This window comes from Anomaloglossus baeobatrachus, chromosome 11, assembly GCF_048569485.1.
Source record: "Anomaloglossus baeobatrachus isolate aAnoBae1 chromosome 11, aAnoBae1.hap1, whole genome shotgun sequence".
Lineage (NCBI taxonomy): Eukaryota > Metazoa > Chordata > Amphibia > Anura > Aromobatidae > Anomaloglossus > Anomaloglossus baeobatrachus.
In genome coordinates, this window is record NC_134363.1 from 157,274,062 (window position 1) to 157,291,006 (window position 16,945).

Sequence of the window (16,945 nt, forward strand, 5' to 3'; positions counted from 1 at the left end):
TATAATGGCCGGTCACAACTAGTAAGCGGCATCCAAGCAGTAGGCGCCATATAATGGCCGGTTACAACTAGTAAGCGGCATCCAAGCAGCAGCCGCCATATAATGGCCGGTCACAACTAGTAAGCGGTATCCAAGCAGCAGCCGCCATATAATGGCCGGTCACAACTAGTAAGCGGCATCCAAGCAGAAGCCGCCATATAATGGCCGGTTACAACTAGTAAGCGGCATCCAAGCAGTAGGCGCCATATAATGGACCGGTCACAACTAGTAAGCGGCATCCAAGCAGAAGCCGCCATATAATGGCCGGTTACAACTAGTAAGCGGCATCCAAGCAGCAGCCGCCATATAATGGCCGGTCACAACTAGTAAGCGGCATCCAAGCAGTAGGCGCCATATAATGGACCGGTCACTGTCAGCCGCTTCATGTCTGAGGAAACCTGACGCGCTTAAAAAAAACTCCAAAGACTGAACATATGGACAGCAAGTCGTTTTACACTGCAGTGTATGAGTTCATTTCTTTAATATTTAGAGTTTGAGTTTTTTGGGCGGGTTATAGGGCGGATCTGTCTGGAAAAAAAAAAAAAACTGTGTGCACATACCCGTAATCTGACTGATCAGAAGGGGGCGCCACCACTGACAGTGCCTAGGGCAGCAAAAACCCCAAATACGGCCCTGAATACCAGGTAATCAAAAGATCACATCTATGCAAAAATGTTATAACTAAAAACGCCAGCCGAAGATTCAAAAATAAGCCGTCACTGAGCCCCAGATTTCGAAAAATGAGAACGCTACAGATCTGAGAATATGGCTACAAAAGCGCAAGTCTTTTTTTTTTTTTTTTATTTTATTTATTTATTTACCTTAGATAAAAGTTATCTTATAAAACTTATACGGATTTGAGGCATCCTACTGACATGTTATTTTTACCATATAGTGAGCAGGGTGAATAAAAACATCATGCAATTGCACTTTTTTTGCAAATTCACAGCACTTTGAGTTTTTTCGTGTATACCATTTGGTAAATCTAATGCTTTTGTTCAAGAGTACAACTCTTCCCACAAAAAATAAGCCCTCATATGGCAAGATTGACAGAAAAATAAAGTTATGGCTCTTGGAAGAAGGGGAGGAAAAATGAAAAATCACTCTGGGGTGAAGGGGTTAAAGTCATGGACAACTCCTTTTAAAAATTATATCAGCCAGCAAATGAGCATTTTTCTGCTTTGTCTTGTGATTGCTTACACCATTGTTTCATTCCAATTTGTCAAAGGACACATTTTAAAAAAGTTGGGACAGGTTTAATATAAGGCTGAAAAAGTAGGTGGCACTAATAAAAAAAAAACCAAAAAAAAACCAAACAGCTGGAGGGTCGGTTTTCCATTGGGTCCCATGAATTTATAAAAAGAGCATGTTACAGAGGCAGAGTCTCTCAGAAACAAAGATGGTCAGAGGTCACCAATCTGAACAACTGCATCTAAACAATTTCAGAAAAATGTCAGTTAAAGGAAAATTAAAAAGACTTTGAATATCCAAGCATCTACAGAATATATCATCAAAAGATTCAGAGATTCTGGAGGAATCCATGTGCACACATGACAAGGCCAACCGTCAATTTTGGATGCAATTTTAAGCTTACATTTAAATACAACTCCAGCGGTGCAAAAAACAAAACAAAACCCAAACCTCTGGAGAGGTGCCTTGTTTGTCAGTTTCCTACCTACTGTATTTTCCGATTTGTAAGACACATGGGGGGAAAAAATGGGGGTGCGTCTTAAAAACCGCATATGTCTTACTGGGGCGGCAGTAGTGGTGCAGGGTCGGCGATACTGCAGGCTCGTGGGGTATCGCGGTGGCGAGCACTATTCATCTGCTGTTAGGCTTCTTTGAATCGCACCCGCAGTTGACGAGATCAACTTCAAGAAAATGGCCGTTGAGGTGCCACGTGCTCAGATAGGACTCCGCGGCCATTTTCTGGAAGTCCACTGTGTCGATCTGCGCATACTCCGCGGCCATTTTTTTTAAATCTATCTCATCAACTGTGGGAGATTCAAAGCAGCTAGCGGTCTTCTGGTAGATAAATGGTCCTCGCCGCTGCGACACCCCACGAGTCCACAGTATCACCGACCCTCCGCTGCCGCACACTGAGCCACGACACCCCTTGTTCCGAGTCTGCCGGCAGATTAATGGCACCTGCTGCCATGATACCCCACGAGACTGCAGCAGTATCGCCGACCCTCCGCACAGTGACCCTCTTGAACCACGACACCCCATCCTCCATGCCCACAGCATCGCCTTCCCTGCCTCCTGTGACCTTCCTGAGCCGCTCCACCAACGCCGCTCCCTCTGGTGAGCCTTAGGATTAAGACGCACTAGGATTATAAGACAGACCCTCATTTTAACATTAAAAAAAATTTTTTTCCTATTTTCCTCCAAATTTGGGGTGCGTCTTATAAAACGAAAAATACGGTACTTTTCTCCATTATTTCTTTGACTGTCCATTCTTTGATTGCCTTTACACTTTCTGAAGGGATTTTTATGGCAGCCGTCATTTGTTGCTATGGATTCTGTTGACAGCTTTTATGCACAGGACCCGTACCTTAAATTGCTCAGATCATCATTGCCCCCCCCCGGTAGCATTTGGCAAAGACGATCAGACTGCTGAGACCCACACCCCACAAACAAGACCCTCCCATGTCCGATTAACCACTCCGAGACCAAATTAACCAAAATACAAACTTTATTAGGAGAGCTTTATCAAAATTAAACAACTCTCATCTTTTATTGTGGATGGAGGTCGGTCACAGCACAATTAACCATTATTAATCAATACTTTCAAACGAAACTTTGTGCCAGGCCGGACTTCCGGTGCACTTTAGCTTTCGTAACCGAACAACTGTTTGGCTCTAAACCGCTGTGACTTGAAAAGATTAACCAACAGATAGGGAGGGAGGGTGGGACAACAGCGTCCGGATCTCACAAGGTGAGGAGAGACCGGAACCAGGAAGAGGGGGAATATTTATAGGGGAAAGAGTGGGATCATGGGAACATTCCCATTGGATAACACCCCTAGAAGGGGGAGGAGGGAGAATCGGACATGAGAGGGAACTTAACCCCTTACTACCAGGGCACAGCAGTCAGGGTGCATTCAGTAAAACACTGACATGCCCTATAGACTGCTGAGACCCACACCCCGCAAACAAGACCCTCCCATGTCCGATTAACCACTCCGAGACCAAATTAACCAAAATACAAACTTTATTAGGAGAGCTTTATCAAAATTAAACAACTCTCATCTTTTATTGTCGATGGAGGTCGGTCACAGCACAATTAAGCATTATTAATCAATACTTTCAAACGAAACTTTGTGCCAGGCCGGACTTCCGGCGCACTTTAGCTTTCGTAACCAAACAACTGTTTGGCTCAAAACCGCCACGGAGGAGCAGAGGCCCTAGACTGTGCTCCGACCCCCACCCATAAAGAACAAAGCCTGCTCAATACCATCTTGCGGCGGGAACCGAGGTCATTTCACCCGGCATGAATGACGAGGACCACTGGAGTTAAGGCAGACCTGGCAATCTCCACAACTTCAGGTATAACTTGAGCCCATATGAGACCCCTGATGCCTCTCCAATTCACCTCGAAGCCACGAAAGCCAAATATAGGAGTGGCCCAGTAACCAAATTACAGACTTAGCCGCGCCTAAAAGGAAAAAACTGTTAGTGACACGTATACAATAAGGCAAACCTGTTTAAGTAATTGATTAAAGAAGCAATAATACCGGACTAATACATTTCGCAAAACATGCAGAAAACCACCGGCCTATGCATTGGGCAATCCCGCCCAAGCGGCCTCAATCGCCGCCCCTATCCAAAGGAGTGAGTACCAAACTCGCTGGCGGGCAGACCCAGAAACGTCAAACATTTACGAAAAACCGCTAAGAATTGGAATCTCGTCAGAGGGGAACTGTCTTCATGGACTAGGATGAAGAGTTACCATGGCGCAAAGTGATGTAGTTACGGATCAGTCTAACAGGGCACGCTGGGTCAGGAATAGAAACAAAAATAACCAGCAGCCATTCCCGGTTTGATCAGTCTTAGATTGCCGAATTCTTATCCTTAAACCCCCATTACCCGATGTGATGTCGTCGTGCCGAAGGCCCCCGTGGGTGCCTCCGGCAGGAGAAAGCAACTCACCAATGCGCCAAAAAGGCTATAGCAAAAGAAGCAGAGAAAAGAGCAGACTCGAAAGGAGGCCGATGATAGTAGGAAGAAGGCTAAAAGAAACCGGCCTTCTGCGCTCCCTTCTAGGCTGCCCCCTGCCCCACGCCTTAACTGCTTGTTGGACTATAAAAAATTTAAACCTCGTAGTTTGAAATGGAAAGCAAGCCCCGGCAGATAGTTCAGGTGATACAGGTACTGGCAGGTAACATCCAATCTGGCAGAATCAAATGTAGAAACCGTGTAATTTGCTGCGAAAAAACTAACCATTCCGCCCATGCCTTACCGAGAGCCAGCCGGGGCCCCTGAAGACGTCACCAACGGCATCAGCTGCATTCCAACAGATCCCATATGCTGTGTGGGCACGATATTCCCTCTGTTTGGGCGCAAGGACAGAGCTGTCGGAACTTCTGAAATTGAAAACGGGAAAGTGAGTCGGCGATAGTGTTGCACCTGCCAGGCACATGGCGAGCCCGGAACCAAATATTGAGCTCAAAACTTGAAGCACAAAAATGTAAGTAATTTTGTAACTGGCAAAGAGGATGAAGTCAGGTGATTTATCACGTACACCACCCTCATGTTGTCAGTCCAGAATCAAATCCGTTTATTTCTGAAGGGTGGGCACGAGATGGCGACCGCTGTCACAATGGGGAATAAATCGAGGAGAGTTAGATTGGACACGAGACCATTGGCGTGCCAAGATTGGGGCCAATGCTCAGCACACCATTGAACACCGAAATAACACCAAAACCCAACGATCCAGATGTGTCGGAAAAGAGTGATAGCTCTTCATTGGGGGCAAAGTTATCCTAGAAACAAGTTTGCCTATTGTACCTGGATACAAAATCGTTCCAAATGAACAAATCAGCCCCTAGGCGGGATGTAATCCTGGTACGGAGATGGGGAAGCCAAACGCCTTTTGTAACCAGTGATAACCTCCGGGAAAAACTCGACCCATTGGCATGACGAGACAGGCAATACTAGAAGGGCCAAGAAAGACTGCATCTGATGGAAGGTCACTCTACAGACCGAACAAAAACCCCATGATCAGTGAGCGTAGCTTCAATACCTTGTCATCTGGGAGACGAAAAAACCATCGCATTTGAATCTATCTCAATACCAAGAAAAGAAAGGACCGGCAAAGGACCGACTGTTTTTCCCCTTTGCAACGGGACACCGAATCTTGACATCAAGCTGCAAAACGTATGTAATAGAAAGTGTCAGTGAGTGGAATCTTGGGGGCCTACAAAAAGAAGTCATCAAGATAATGAGTAACGGATTGAGAACCGGATTCAACTTGTACAACCCATTCCAAAAAAGAACTAAATAGCGCAAAATAGGAACAAGAGATTGAGCATCCCATAGGAAGGCACGTATCGTAGTCATAACAACCGTCTGCAAAACATCCCAACAACTGGTAGCAATCAGGGTGGACTGGGAAGAGGCGAAAGCCGACACAATATCTGACTTGGCCATCAGCGCCCCCCCCGCTTGCCGAGCTAAACCCATAGCTTTGTCAAAAGAAACCTACGTGACTGACGTGTCCAATTCAAGTATACCATCGTTGACGGATGAACCTCTCGGGTGAGACAGGTGATGAATTAGACGGAATTTTCCTGTTTCCTTCTTAGGAATGACCCCAAACGGAGATACCCGAAAGTTGTAAAAAGGTATCACCTTAAAGGGTCCCTTAAACCTGCCTTTATCTAACTCGCTGTTTAGTTTATCAAGCAAAACCTCATGGAGTTCCGTCGCTAACTTTAGATTCCGGACAAAAACGGGTTGTCTGTTAAGGTTAAGAAGGGGGTAAAGAATCCAAAAGTGAAGCCGAAGTGCAGCTGAGCTGCCGCCTCTTTATTGAGGTACCGATCGAGCCACAGCCCCGTCTCTGATACGCTCACTGGTGTCTCGATTTGCATGTGAATTTGACGACTTTGTTGGCAATTTTGCCGAAGGCGGGAGCATTTTTCTGCTGCATGGGGGCCTCCGCAGGTAGAGCATTCAAGCTTATATCTGCAGAGACCAAAGAATCGGCAGTGCCGCTGAACTGGAACCGGCCGAGCTGCCAGGGGCCGCGACATGAAAGGGGATTTTAGGAGTCATCATGAAGCGCAACCAGGAGTCCGTAGCTTTAACAAGTCAACATATATAAAAAGCTCAGGACAACGGTCAGGATGTTTCTGACCCATGCACACCCTAATACGAAAAGGCTTGCAGCCAATTATTAATAGTTTTTGCAACCCTGGGGGTTTTTTTTTTTTTTTTAAACGGCCGTTCAGCAGAACCCTCTCCTTGTCTACAGTAAATTGATCAGTGGAAACAAGCAACCAAATGTCTATATAATCATTTGCCCAAAATATTTTTTTTTTTTTTTACAGTCTCTGGGTCAAGGTGAGAGTCTAAGGGGGGGGGATACCGCAAAAGAATGTATCCTTATGTATATCAGCCCTAGGAGGGGGCTCGTATCTCTTTTCAGGTTGATTTCAGAGTAATAAACGGTTAACCAGAATTTTTTTTTTTTTTCACTCGGGGTATTTAAATGGGCTAACAGAGCTTTTAATGACATAGCTGTAGTATCGGCACCTCCCCAAGCCCCAGAATAATTGTCCTCACCGACCGCTGGAGCATCCGTGGGATTCACCGATATATGTTGAGCCGCTACCGATCCGGCGGCATGTGGTTGAACCACATAGGGTTCGGCATCTCTCTGGCGGCATGATCTGCGACGAGAGTGCCTGCTGGATGTCCTGGAGTCGTCGGATGAATCAGCCGTGGTTGATGGCGAACGCCATCCTGATGACCGAGACCGACGGCTTCTGCGAGAGGATGTGGACCGTCGCTCAGAATAGGCAGAGCGGCGATCGCGATCCCTACTGGATCGCCTGCGTCTATATAGGCTACGGGAATGTGAGGAGCCAGAGGAGTCGGCGGCAGCGGAGCGGTGTCCGCGCCCAGGCGTCACCTACCATGGGCCGTGCTTCCAGCACCCGCTGCATCGTGGACAGGGAGGACCCGGGGTAGGTTCTGCAGCTCCGGGGGCAAGGCCGACACTGTATGTGATGCGTGAGGCAAGGCTATCCCCTCTGGTGCCGCTGGGGGCAATGCCAGCACCTGCGGAGCAACAGGATGCAAAGCCATCCCAACAGTAGCTGCAGGAGCAGCAAGCGGCAAAGCCATCACCGCAGCTGCTGCAGGAGCCAGAGCCATCACTGCTGCCGCCGCAGGGGGCAAAGTTATTCCCCCACTCATGTCTATGTGTTGAAGAGACAACTGGGGAGATAACATTGTAGTTGAGGGAGCAGCTGCCCCCACCCTGCCTGCTTCTCCATTAGTGCATTGTGGCAGGGGACGTAAGAGTAGATAATTGCATCCTACTAGCAGACTCCTCTGCTGAGGAGGATCTGCAGCTATTATTTCCTCCCATGGCTGTGTGTGGGGGCGCTAATACAGGTGGAGTGTTGGGCTGAAGCAGCAAGGATGGGGTTAAGCCTTGCCTCCGGAGCGCAGGGATTTGATTTATTAATTACAGCGGCGCCGCTTTGCCTGTAGGACAGGAGAGGCTTGCGGCCACCGCGCGTGTTACTGTGGTCGGGCGTGTGGGCGTTACTGAGCGTGGGAACGTGCACGGCGCGCACGTGATTCGCGGGCACGTGGGGCGCGCGCCCGCCCCGCGCGCGTGCGCAGTGTGTGACTCAGACGCTCCGGCGGGCGGCTTAGACAAGCAGGCCGCCTGCCAGCCGGATTTTGCATCTGAGCCTCAGGAGGAGGGGAACGCTGCTCACCTATAATAGCAGCAAGCCACGCGTCACCCTCCTTCCTGATCCTGTCCCTGACAGCCTTGTCCAGCATGTCAGCTATCTCTCACCGGGAACGACAGCAGCGTCCGGATCTCACAAGGTGAGGAGAGACCGGAACCAGGAAGAGGGGGAATATTTATAGGGGAAAGAGTGGGATCATGGGAACATTCCCATTGGATAACACCCCTGGAAGGGGGGGGGAGGGAGAATCTGACATGAGAGGGAACTTAACCCCTTACTACCAGGGCACAGCAGTCAGGGTGCATTCAGTAAAACACTGACATGCCCTATAGATGCTATATGGGAATCACCTTCTATATAATACTACCCCTTCTTGGGTCTTAGTACATGTCTCCCACCCAGCAGACTGATTACTGAACAGTGTATGCTGGACAGTTTCCAATCAGATTTTGACCCCATCATCTTCTCCTTTCCGGGCTCTTCCTTATTGCATGCAGGTTCTTCTGATTCCCTTGTTAGGCTGCGACCCCACTTTGCGTTCACCTACTTGCAGTTCTAAATGCACGTTTTGGGCTTAATTGATTTGACCAAAGTTTCCTTTTCCATAAATTTAGCGCTGAAATTGCATGCGTATTTACCGCGTTTTTGATGCGTTTTCAGCACTTTTGACGTGCGTTTCCACCTGAGTTTTGACTGATGCGTTTTGCACATCAACACACTGCTAAATAAAGTTTAAACATTCAAATATATAGAAAAAATAGGAAATAAAAGGAATTCTTACATAATTTTAGCAAAAAAATATAAAATAGAAATATTTAATAAAATTTAACTGGTAATATAGAATTTATTAGAAAAATAGCAAAAAATTATAATTTTCCTTAAATTTAATTGTTGGATTGTGTGTGTGTGAAGGGACATATGAAATCATTAATTTTATGTGCAAAAATCATGTGTTTTGGTAGTCCAAAACGCAGGTTATCTGCAATGAAAAAGCAGGTAAAACGCAGGCATTTGTAGGATTCTTGGTTTTTGCCATTTCTCATTGACTTCAATGTTAGTAAAACGCACCCAAAATGGCAAAAATAATTGACATGCTGCTTCATTGAACGCATGGTTTTTGCCACAAATATGCAAATTAAACGCAGCGTTTAGAAATGTGGTCGCACCCTAAGACGTTTCTTATTTTGTGGGGATCCCCTTATGCTTCCTTCTGATATTACTTTGTGCATTCTTGTATCGGATTTTGGCCCAAATATTTTACAGATGAATTGTAAATGGAACACAATATAGCCAGAGTTCACCATAATGTGAGTGTCAAATCTGTTTTGTGTTTTTGCAGCTGCTTGGAATCGGGTTATATCCTGGATAAAGAAGGAAATTCAACCACTGATTCCACATGTAAAGAGAAGAGAAGTCATATTGCAGCCATAGCAGCAGCAGCATTTGGATCTACAATTCTTGCAGTGATAATATTATTATTTGCAGGCAGAAATCGTATTGGTAAACCAGGTAAGTCAAGTCTCAATGTCAGCAACACATTAGTGCCAGGTTCGCATGTGGTGGATTTGCCGAGCGTTTAAGGTGGCTTTACACGCGGACGATATTGCTAGCAATTTCTAGCGATATCGAGCATGTAAGTACCCGCCCCCGTCGTGCAAGCGAAATCGTGTGATCGCTGCCGCAGCGAACATTATCGCTACGTCAGCGTCACACGCACTTACCTGGTCGGCGGCGTCGCTGTGACTGACGAACAATCCCTCCCTCAAGGGGGAGGGACGTTCGGCATCACAGCGACGTCACTAAGCGGCCGGCCAATCAAAGCGGAGGGGCGGAGATGAGCGGGACGTAACATCCCGCCCACCTCCTTCCTTCCACATTGCGGCCGGCGGCAGGTAAGGAGACGTTCCTCGCTCCTGCGGTGTCACACACAGCGATGTGTGCTGCCGCAGGAACGACGAACCACAATGAAAAACAACCCTTACCGATTTTTTGAGTTTAGGACGAACTCTCCATGGTGAACGATTTTCACCATTTTTGAGTCGCTTAAGGTCGCTGGTCAGTGTCACACGCTGCGATATTGTTAATGACGCCGGATGTGCGTCACTAACAATGTGACCCCGACGATAAAACATTAACGATATCGTAGCGTGTAAAGCCCCCTTTACAGTGCTGATTCTGCCTTTGAAATCTGTGCCTGAGAATGGAATTTAGGAAGCGCGCACTTCACAGCCCGCTGTACTGCCATAGATTTCATGCACTGTTCTGTAAGAGGCGATGTCTGCATGTGAGTAACTACAGATTAATACAGGATTGTCACTGGCGTAAACCAGCCTCATTCTACAGTATTTATCTTAGCTCAATTTCTAGATCATGAAAATCATTGGAAAGTATTAGCAAAATCAACAGTATATTGTTAAATACACTGACTAGGGAAAATCATTAATTATTAATTATTATTATTATTATTATTATTATTATTATTATTATTATTATTATTATTCTTTTCTTAACAGACTTCCATATAAAGTTATACCCAAAGTTTCAGGGTGATTAACTTTGGACACCTTTTTAGATTTATATGTTGCATGTATTTTTTTTCTGTATACAGAGAAGGAAATAATTATTTGATCTCTTTCTGATTTTGTAAGTTTGCACACTGACAAAGACATGATCAGTCTATAATTTTAAGGGTAGGTTCATTTTACCAGTGAGAGATAGAATATCCAAAATAAAATCCAGAAAAATCATTGTATAAATTATAAAAATGTATTTGCATTTTGCAGAGAGAAATAAGTATTTGATCCGCCTGGCAAACAAGACTTAATACTTGGTAGTAAAGCCCTTGTTGGCAGCACAGCAGTCAGACGTTTTTTTGTAGTTGATGATGAGGTTTGATGTCAGGAGGAATTTTTCTCCACTCCTCTTTACAGATCATCTCTAAATCATTAAGATTTTGAGGCTGTTGCTTGGCAACTTGGAGCTTCAGCTCCTCCATAAGTTTTCTATGGATTTAAAGGAAGGTGTCGCGTTTTTTTTATTTTTGTATTAATAATAGTGATTATTAAATCAAGTATTTTTAATACAAAATTAAAATCACTGCTTATTTAGTTTTTATTTAATTCTAATTGTACTGAAGCACTGGGGGCTGGCATCTTGGATTTGGTGTGTGTAACGACAGTTTCTCACCTCCTTTATGGCAGCCCTCTGGGCATAGACTCTGATAGTCGGGCTCCGACCCCATTTAGTAATATTAGAGAAGGCGTCTGCTGTGACCTGGACGAACCCCCTGGGCTGTCCAGATCAGAGCAGAGGGAGGAGATCAGCGCCATCATTGTGGAGCTCACAGCCATGCTGTTTGCTCCACTTTACCCCTGTCAACCGCTGGAATGTGTGAGGCTGGGGCGCTTACCCTCCCCTCCCCCCATCGTTACCGTCTCCACTGACACCCCCTTTCCCCGCTCTCCCCAGCCCCGCTCCCCCCCCCCCCCCCCCCGCTGCCGGCATGCATGCAGCAGAGCTGTGTCTGTTTGTGTGTGTGTGTGCATGCAGAGCATGTGAGTATCGGCGCCCCTCCCCCCACCACCGCCGCTGTTACCGTCTCCAATGCTCCAATGACACCCCCTCCACTCTCCTTGCTGCAGCTACTGCGGACGTGCATGCTGAGCAGTGTGTGATTACCGGTGCCCCTCCCCTCCCCTGCCGCCGCTGCTACTACTACAGTCTCCAATGACACCCTAATCCTCTCCTGTGTGATACTGCCTGCTGAGCTGTGTATCTAAAGGTACTGTCACACTTATCGACGCTCCAGTGATCCCACCAGCGATCTGACCTGGCAGGGATCGCTGGAGCGTCGCTACATGGTCGCTGGTGAGCTGTCAATCAGGCAGATCTCCACAGCGATCAGAGATCAGCCACCAGCGACCTGTGACCCGTGTAAAGCAGGCTTTACACGCTACAATTTATCTAACGATGTGTCGGCGGGGTCACGTCGTAAGTGACGCACATCCGGCATTGTTAGTTAAATTGAAGTGTGTGAAACCTCCGTGCGATTGCGATTGAACGTCAAAACGTTCATCGCACGCACGTCGTTCAATTACTAAAAATTGAACGTGCGGTTGTTCAATGTTCCCGAGGCAGCACACATCGCAGTGTGTGACACCCCGGGAACAATGAACACAGCTTACCTGCGTCCCGCGGCTCCCACCGGCGGCTATGCGGAAGGAAGGAGGTGGGTGGGATGTTTACGTCCCGCTCATCTCCGCCCCTCCGCTTCTATTGGCCGGCTGCCGTGTGACGTCGCTGTGACGCCGAACGTCCCTCCCACTCCAGGAAGTAGATGTTCACCGCCCACATCGAGGTCGTATGGTAGGAAAGTACGTGTGACGGCAATTAATTGTTTGTGCGGCTCGTGCAACAAATTGAACGTGCCGCACAAACGATGGGGGCGTGTGCGATCGCATACGAGATCGCACACGCAATTGTAAGGTGTAAAGCAGCCTTTACGATGCTGTGCTTGGTAACCATAGTACACATCAGGTTACTAAGCAAAGCGCTTTGCTTATAGTTAGCCGATGTGTACCTTGGCTACGTGTGCAGGGAGCAGGGAGCCGGCTTCTAGAAGCTGCGGACGCTGGTAACCAAGGTAAATATCGGGTAACCAAGCAAAGCGCTTTGCTTGGTTACACTATGTGTACCTTGGTTACCAGCGTCCGCAGAAGCCGGCTCCCTGCACATTCAGTTGTTGCTCTGTCGCTGTCACACACAGCGATGTGTGCTTATCAGCGGGAGAGCAACAACTAAAAAATGGTCCAGGACATTCAGCAACAACCAACGACCTCACAGCAGGGGCCAGGTTGTTGCTGGATGTCACACAGCGACATCGCTAGCAAGGTCGCTGCTACGTCACAAAAACCGTGACTCAGCAGCGATATTGCCTGTGATGTCGCTTAGTGAGAAGTGGTCTTAATCATCTCCTGTGTGTGATACCGTCTCCAGAGCTGGGTATCTAATCCTATCCTGTGTGATACTGTCTGCTGAGCCGTGTATCTAATCCTGTCCTGTGTGATACTGTCTGCTGAGCCGTGTATCTAATCCTGTCCTGTGTGATACTGTCTGCTGAGCCGTGTATCTAATCCTGACTTGTGTGATACTGTCTGCTGAGCCGTGTATCTAATTCTATCCTGTTTTATACTGTCTGCTGAGCCATGTAGCTAATTCTATCCTGTGTGATACTGTCTGCTGAGCTGTGTATCTAATCCTATCCTATGTGATACTGTCTGCTGAGCTGTGTATCTAATCCTATCCTGTGTGATACTGTCTGCTGAGCCGTGTATCTAATCCTGTCCTGTGGAATACTGTCTGCTGAGCCGTGTATCTAATCCTGACTTGAGTGATACTGTCTGCTGAGCCGTGTATCTAATGCTATCCTATGTGATACTCCAGCTGTCCTTGGTGACACTTTAGACATTTCTGGTCACCAGCAAAATGGCTTTGCACTGTAATCCTAAATTTCATTCCCTGCTCTCCCTTGGAAACACCCAGATTGGGAGGGGGAGGTGACATCACACACAGGAGAGCAGATTCCGCCCACTTTACTGCAGCTGTAATCCAGGCTTTTTCTACAGTGGGATTTCTGTAGGATTTCAGCAGCTGCTCCCCCTAGTGTTTAAGATTGGAAAATATCAAACTTTTTTTTTTTTATATATTTTGCTCAATTATTACTTTACATTTTTTTCAGTTATTGACTTTTTTTTTTTTTTTTTGGACGACACCTTCCCTTTTAAGGTCTAGAGACTGGCTAGCCAACTCCATGACCTTAATGTGCTTCTTTTTGAGACACTCCTTTGTTGCCTTGGCTGTATGTTTTGGGTCATTGTCATGCTGGAAGACCCATTTTTAATGTCCTGGCGTTGGGAAGGAGGTTGTGGCTCAGGATTTTACGGTATATGGCTCCATTCTTTGTCCCATTGATGCGATGAAGTAGTCCTGTGCCCTTAGCAGAGAAACACCCACAAAACATAATGTTTCCACCTCCATGCTTGACAGTGTTCTTTAGGTCATAGGCCGCATTTTGCTTCCTCCAAACACAGAAAGTTAAGTTAAGGCCAAAGAGCTCAATTTTTGTCTCATCTGACCACAGCACGTTCTCCCAATCACTCTCACAATCATCCAGGTGTTCATTGGCAAACTTCAGACGGGCCGGCTGCACATGTGCCTTCTTCAGACGGACCAGCTGCACGTGGGCCTTCTTGAGCAGTGGGACTTTGCTGGCACTGCAGGAGTAATGTGTTACCAATGGTTTTCTTGGTGACAGTGGTCCCAGCTGCTTTGAGATCATTAGCAAGTTCCCCCCATGTAGTTTTCGGCTGATCTCTCACCTTCCTCATAATCCTGGATACCCCATAAGGTGATATTTTGCATGGAGCCCCAGATTGATGTCGATTGACGTTCATTTTCTATTTCTTCCATTTTCTTACTATTGCACCAACAGTTGTCTCCTTCTCACCCAGCATCTTTCTTATGGTTTTGTAGCGCATTCTAGCCTTGTGCCAGTCTATGATCTTGTCCCTGACATCCTTAGAAAGCTCTTTAATCTCCCATGTTATAGAGCAGTCATGGCGAACCTTTTACAGGCCGAGTGCCCAAACTGTAGCCCTAAACCCAATTTTTTTTCCGAAGTGCCAACCAATCCTATTATATAAAGAATTGATTTTAATCTTACCTTTGCCGTGTTCTCTTCAGCAGGGGGCATCACGCTCATGCATGCTTACCACACATTGCAGCTGAGCCCCTGCCCTTTCCAGACACAGCAGTTGGATTGATCTTTCTGGAAATAAATTGCAGCATATTAGACAGAGATTTTAGCCTGGAATACAATCAGATGTCACCCTGTAATCAACATCTACATTTCAAAGTCTGAACATCTTGAAATCCCATAAAGACGTACGAGTTGCTCCCGTCCCCATCATTGTGTAGTTCTGTTCCCTTCCTCGGCCACTTCCTGGTAAACATGTCCCCCATCCTGATATATATTTCATACATTCTGGTATATTTGTCCCCATTACGGCCCCATCCTGGTAAATGTCCTCCATCCTGGTAAATGTACCCCATCCTGACATATTGCCCATCCTTGTAAATGTTCCCCCATCCCGGCATGTACCCCATTCCTGGTAAATGTCCTTCATCCTGGTAAATGTTCCCAATCCTGGTTAATTTACCCCCATCCAGGTAAATGTACCCCTTCCTGGTAAATGTACCCTATGCATGTTTCCTCCATCCTGGCATGCATATTTTCCCCATCCTGGCATGCATATTTTCCCCATCCTGGCATGCATGTTTTCCCCATCCTGGCATGCATATTTTCCCCATCCTGGCATGCATGTTTCCTCCATCCTGGCATCCATATTTTCCCCATCCTGGCATGTATGTTTCCCCCATCCTGGCATGCATATTTTCCCCATCCTGGCATGAATGTTTCCTCCATCCTGGCATCCATATTTTCCCCATCCTGGCATGAATGTTTCCTCCATCCTGGCATGCATGTTTTCCCCCATCCTGGCATGCATGTTTTCCCCATCCTGGCATGCATGTTTTCCCCCATCCTGGCATGAATGTTTCCTCCATCCTGACATGCATGTTTTCCTCCATCCTGGCATGCATGTTTTCCCCATCCTGGCATGCATGTTTTCCCCATCCTGGCATGAATGTTTCCTCCATCCTGACATGCATGTTTTCCTCCATCCTGGCATGCATGTTTCCCCATCCTGGCATGCATGTTTCCCCATCCTGGCATGCATGTTTCCACATCCTGCCATGCATTTTTCCCCACTTTGGCATGCATTGTTCCCCATGCTGGCAAGCATGTTTCCCCCCCATCCTGGCATGCATGTCATCCCCCCCCCATGCTGGCATGCATTGTCCCCCCCCCCCATGCTGGCATGCATGTTCTCCCCCCCCCATGCTGGCATGCATGTCTCCCCCCCCCATGCTGGCATGCATGTTCTCCCCCCCATGCTGGCATGCATGTTCCCCCCCCCATGCTGGCATGCATGTTCCCCCCCCCCATGCTGGCATGCGTGTTCTCCCCCCCATGCTGGCATGCGTGTTCTCCCACCCCATGCTGGCATGTGCATTCCCCCTCCCCCACCCCATGCTGGCATGTGCGTTCCCCCACCCTCCCGCTGGCATATGCGTTCCCCCCCCCCCCGCTGCCATGTGCGTTCCCCCCACGCTGCCATGTGCGTTCCCCCACCCCATGCTGGCGCTGCCCCCCATCCCCACCTTGGCCAAGCATATTTTCCCCATCCTGGCATGCATGTTTTCCCCCATCCTGGCATGCATGTTTTCCCCCAATCCTGGCATGCATGTTTTCCCCATCCTGGCATGCATGTTTTCCCCATCCTGGCATGCATGTTTCCTCCATCCTGCCATGCATGTTTCCCCATCCTGGCATGCATGTTTCCTCCATCCTGCCATGCATGTTTCCCCATCCTGGCATGCATGTTTCCCCATCCTGGCATGCATGTTTCCACATCCTGCCATGCATTGTTCCCCACTTTGGCATGCATTGTTCCCCATGCTGGCAAGCATGTTTCCCCCCCATCCTGGCATGCATGTCATCCCCCCCCCATGCTGGCATGCATTGTTCCCCCCCATGCTGGCATGCGTGTTCTCCCCCCCCCATGCTGGCATGCATGTTCCCCCCCCATGCTGGCATGCATGTCCCCCCCCCCATGCTGGCATGCATGTTCTCCCCCCCCCCCATGCTGGCATGCGTGTTCTCCCACCCCATGCTGGCATGTGCGTTTCCCCCCATGCTGGCATGTGCGTTCCCCCACCCTCCCGCTGGCATATGCGTTCCCCCACCCCCCCGCTGCCATGTGCGTTCCCCCACCCCATGCTGGCGCTGCCCCCCCATCCCCACCTTGGCACAGCCGCACACGGGTTATAAAAAAAAAAAAAAAAAAAACTTAC

General features: G+C 47.8%; 1 protein-coding gene across 1 annotated transcript in view; it reads left to right on the forward strand.

Annotated features, from left to right (window-relative positions):
* LOC142255891 (uncharacterized) overlaps positions 1-16,945 on the forward strand; it is a 117,166-nt gene that overhangs the window by 58,110 nt on the left and 42,111 nt on the right. The window contains exon 7 of the mRNA XM_075327337.1: positions 9,312-9,481. Within this exon, the coding sequence (XP_075183452.1) occupies positions 9,312-9,481 (170 nt within the window). The remainder of the gene's footprint in view (positions 1-9,311; positions 9,482-16,945) is intronic.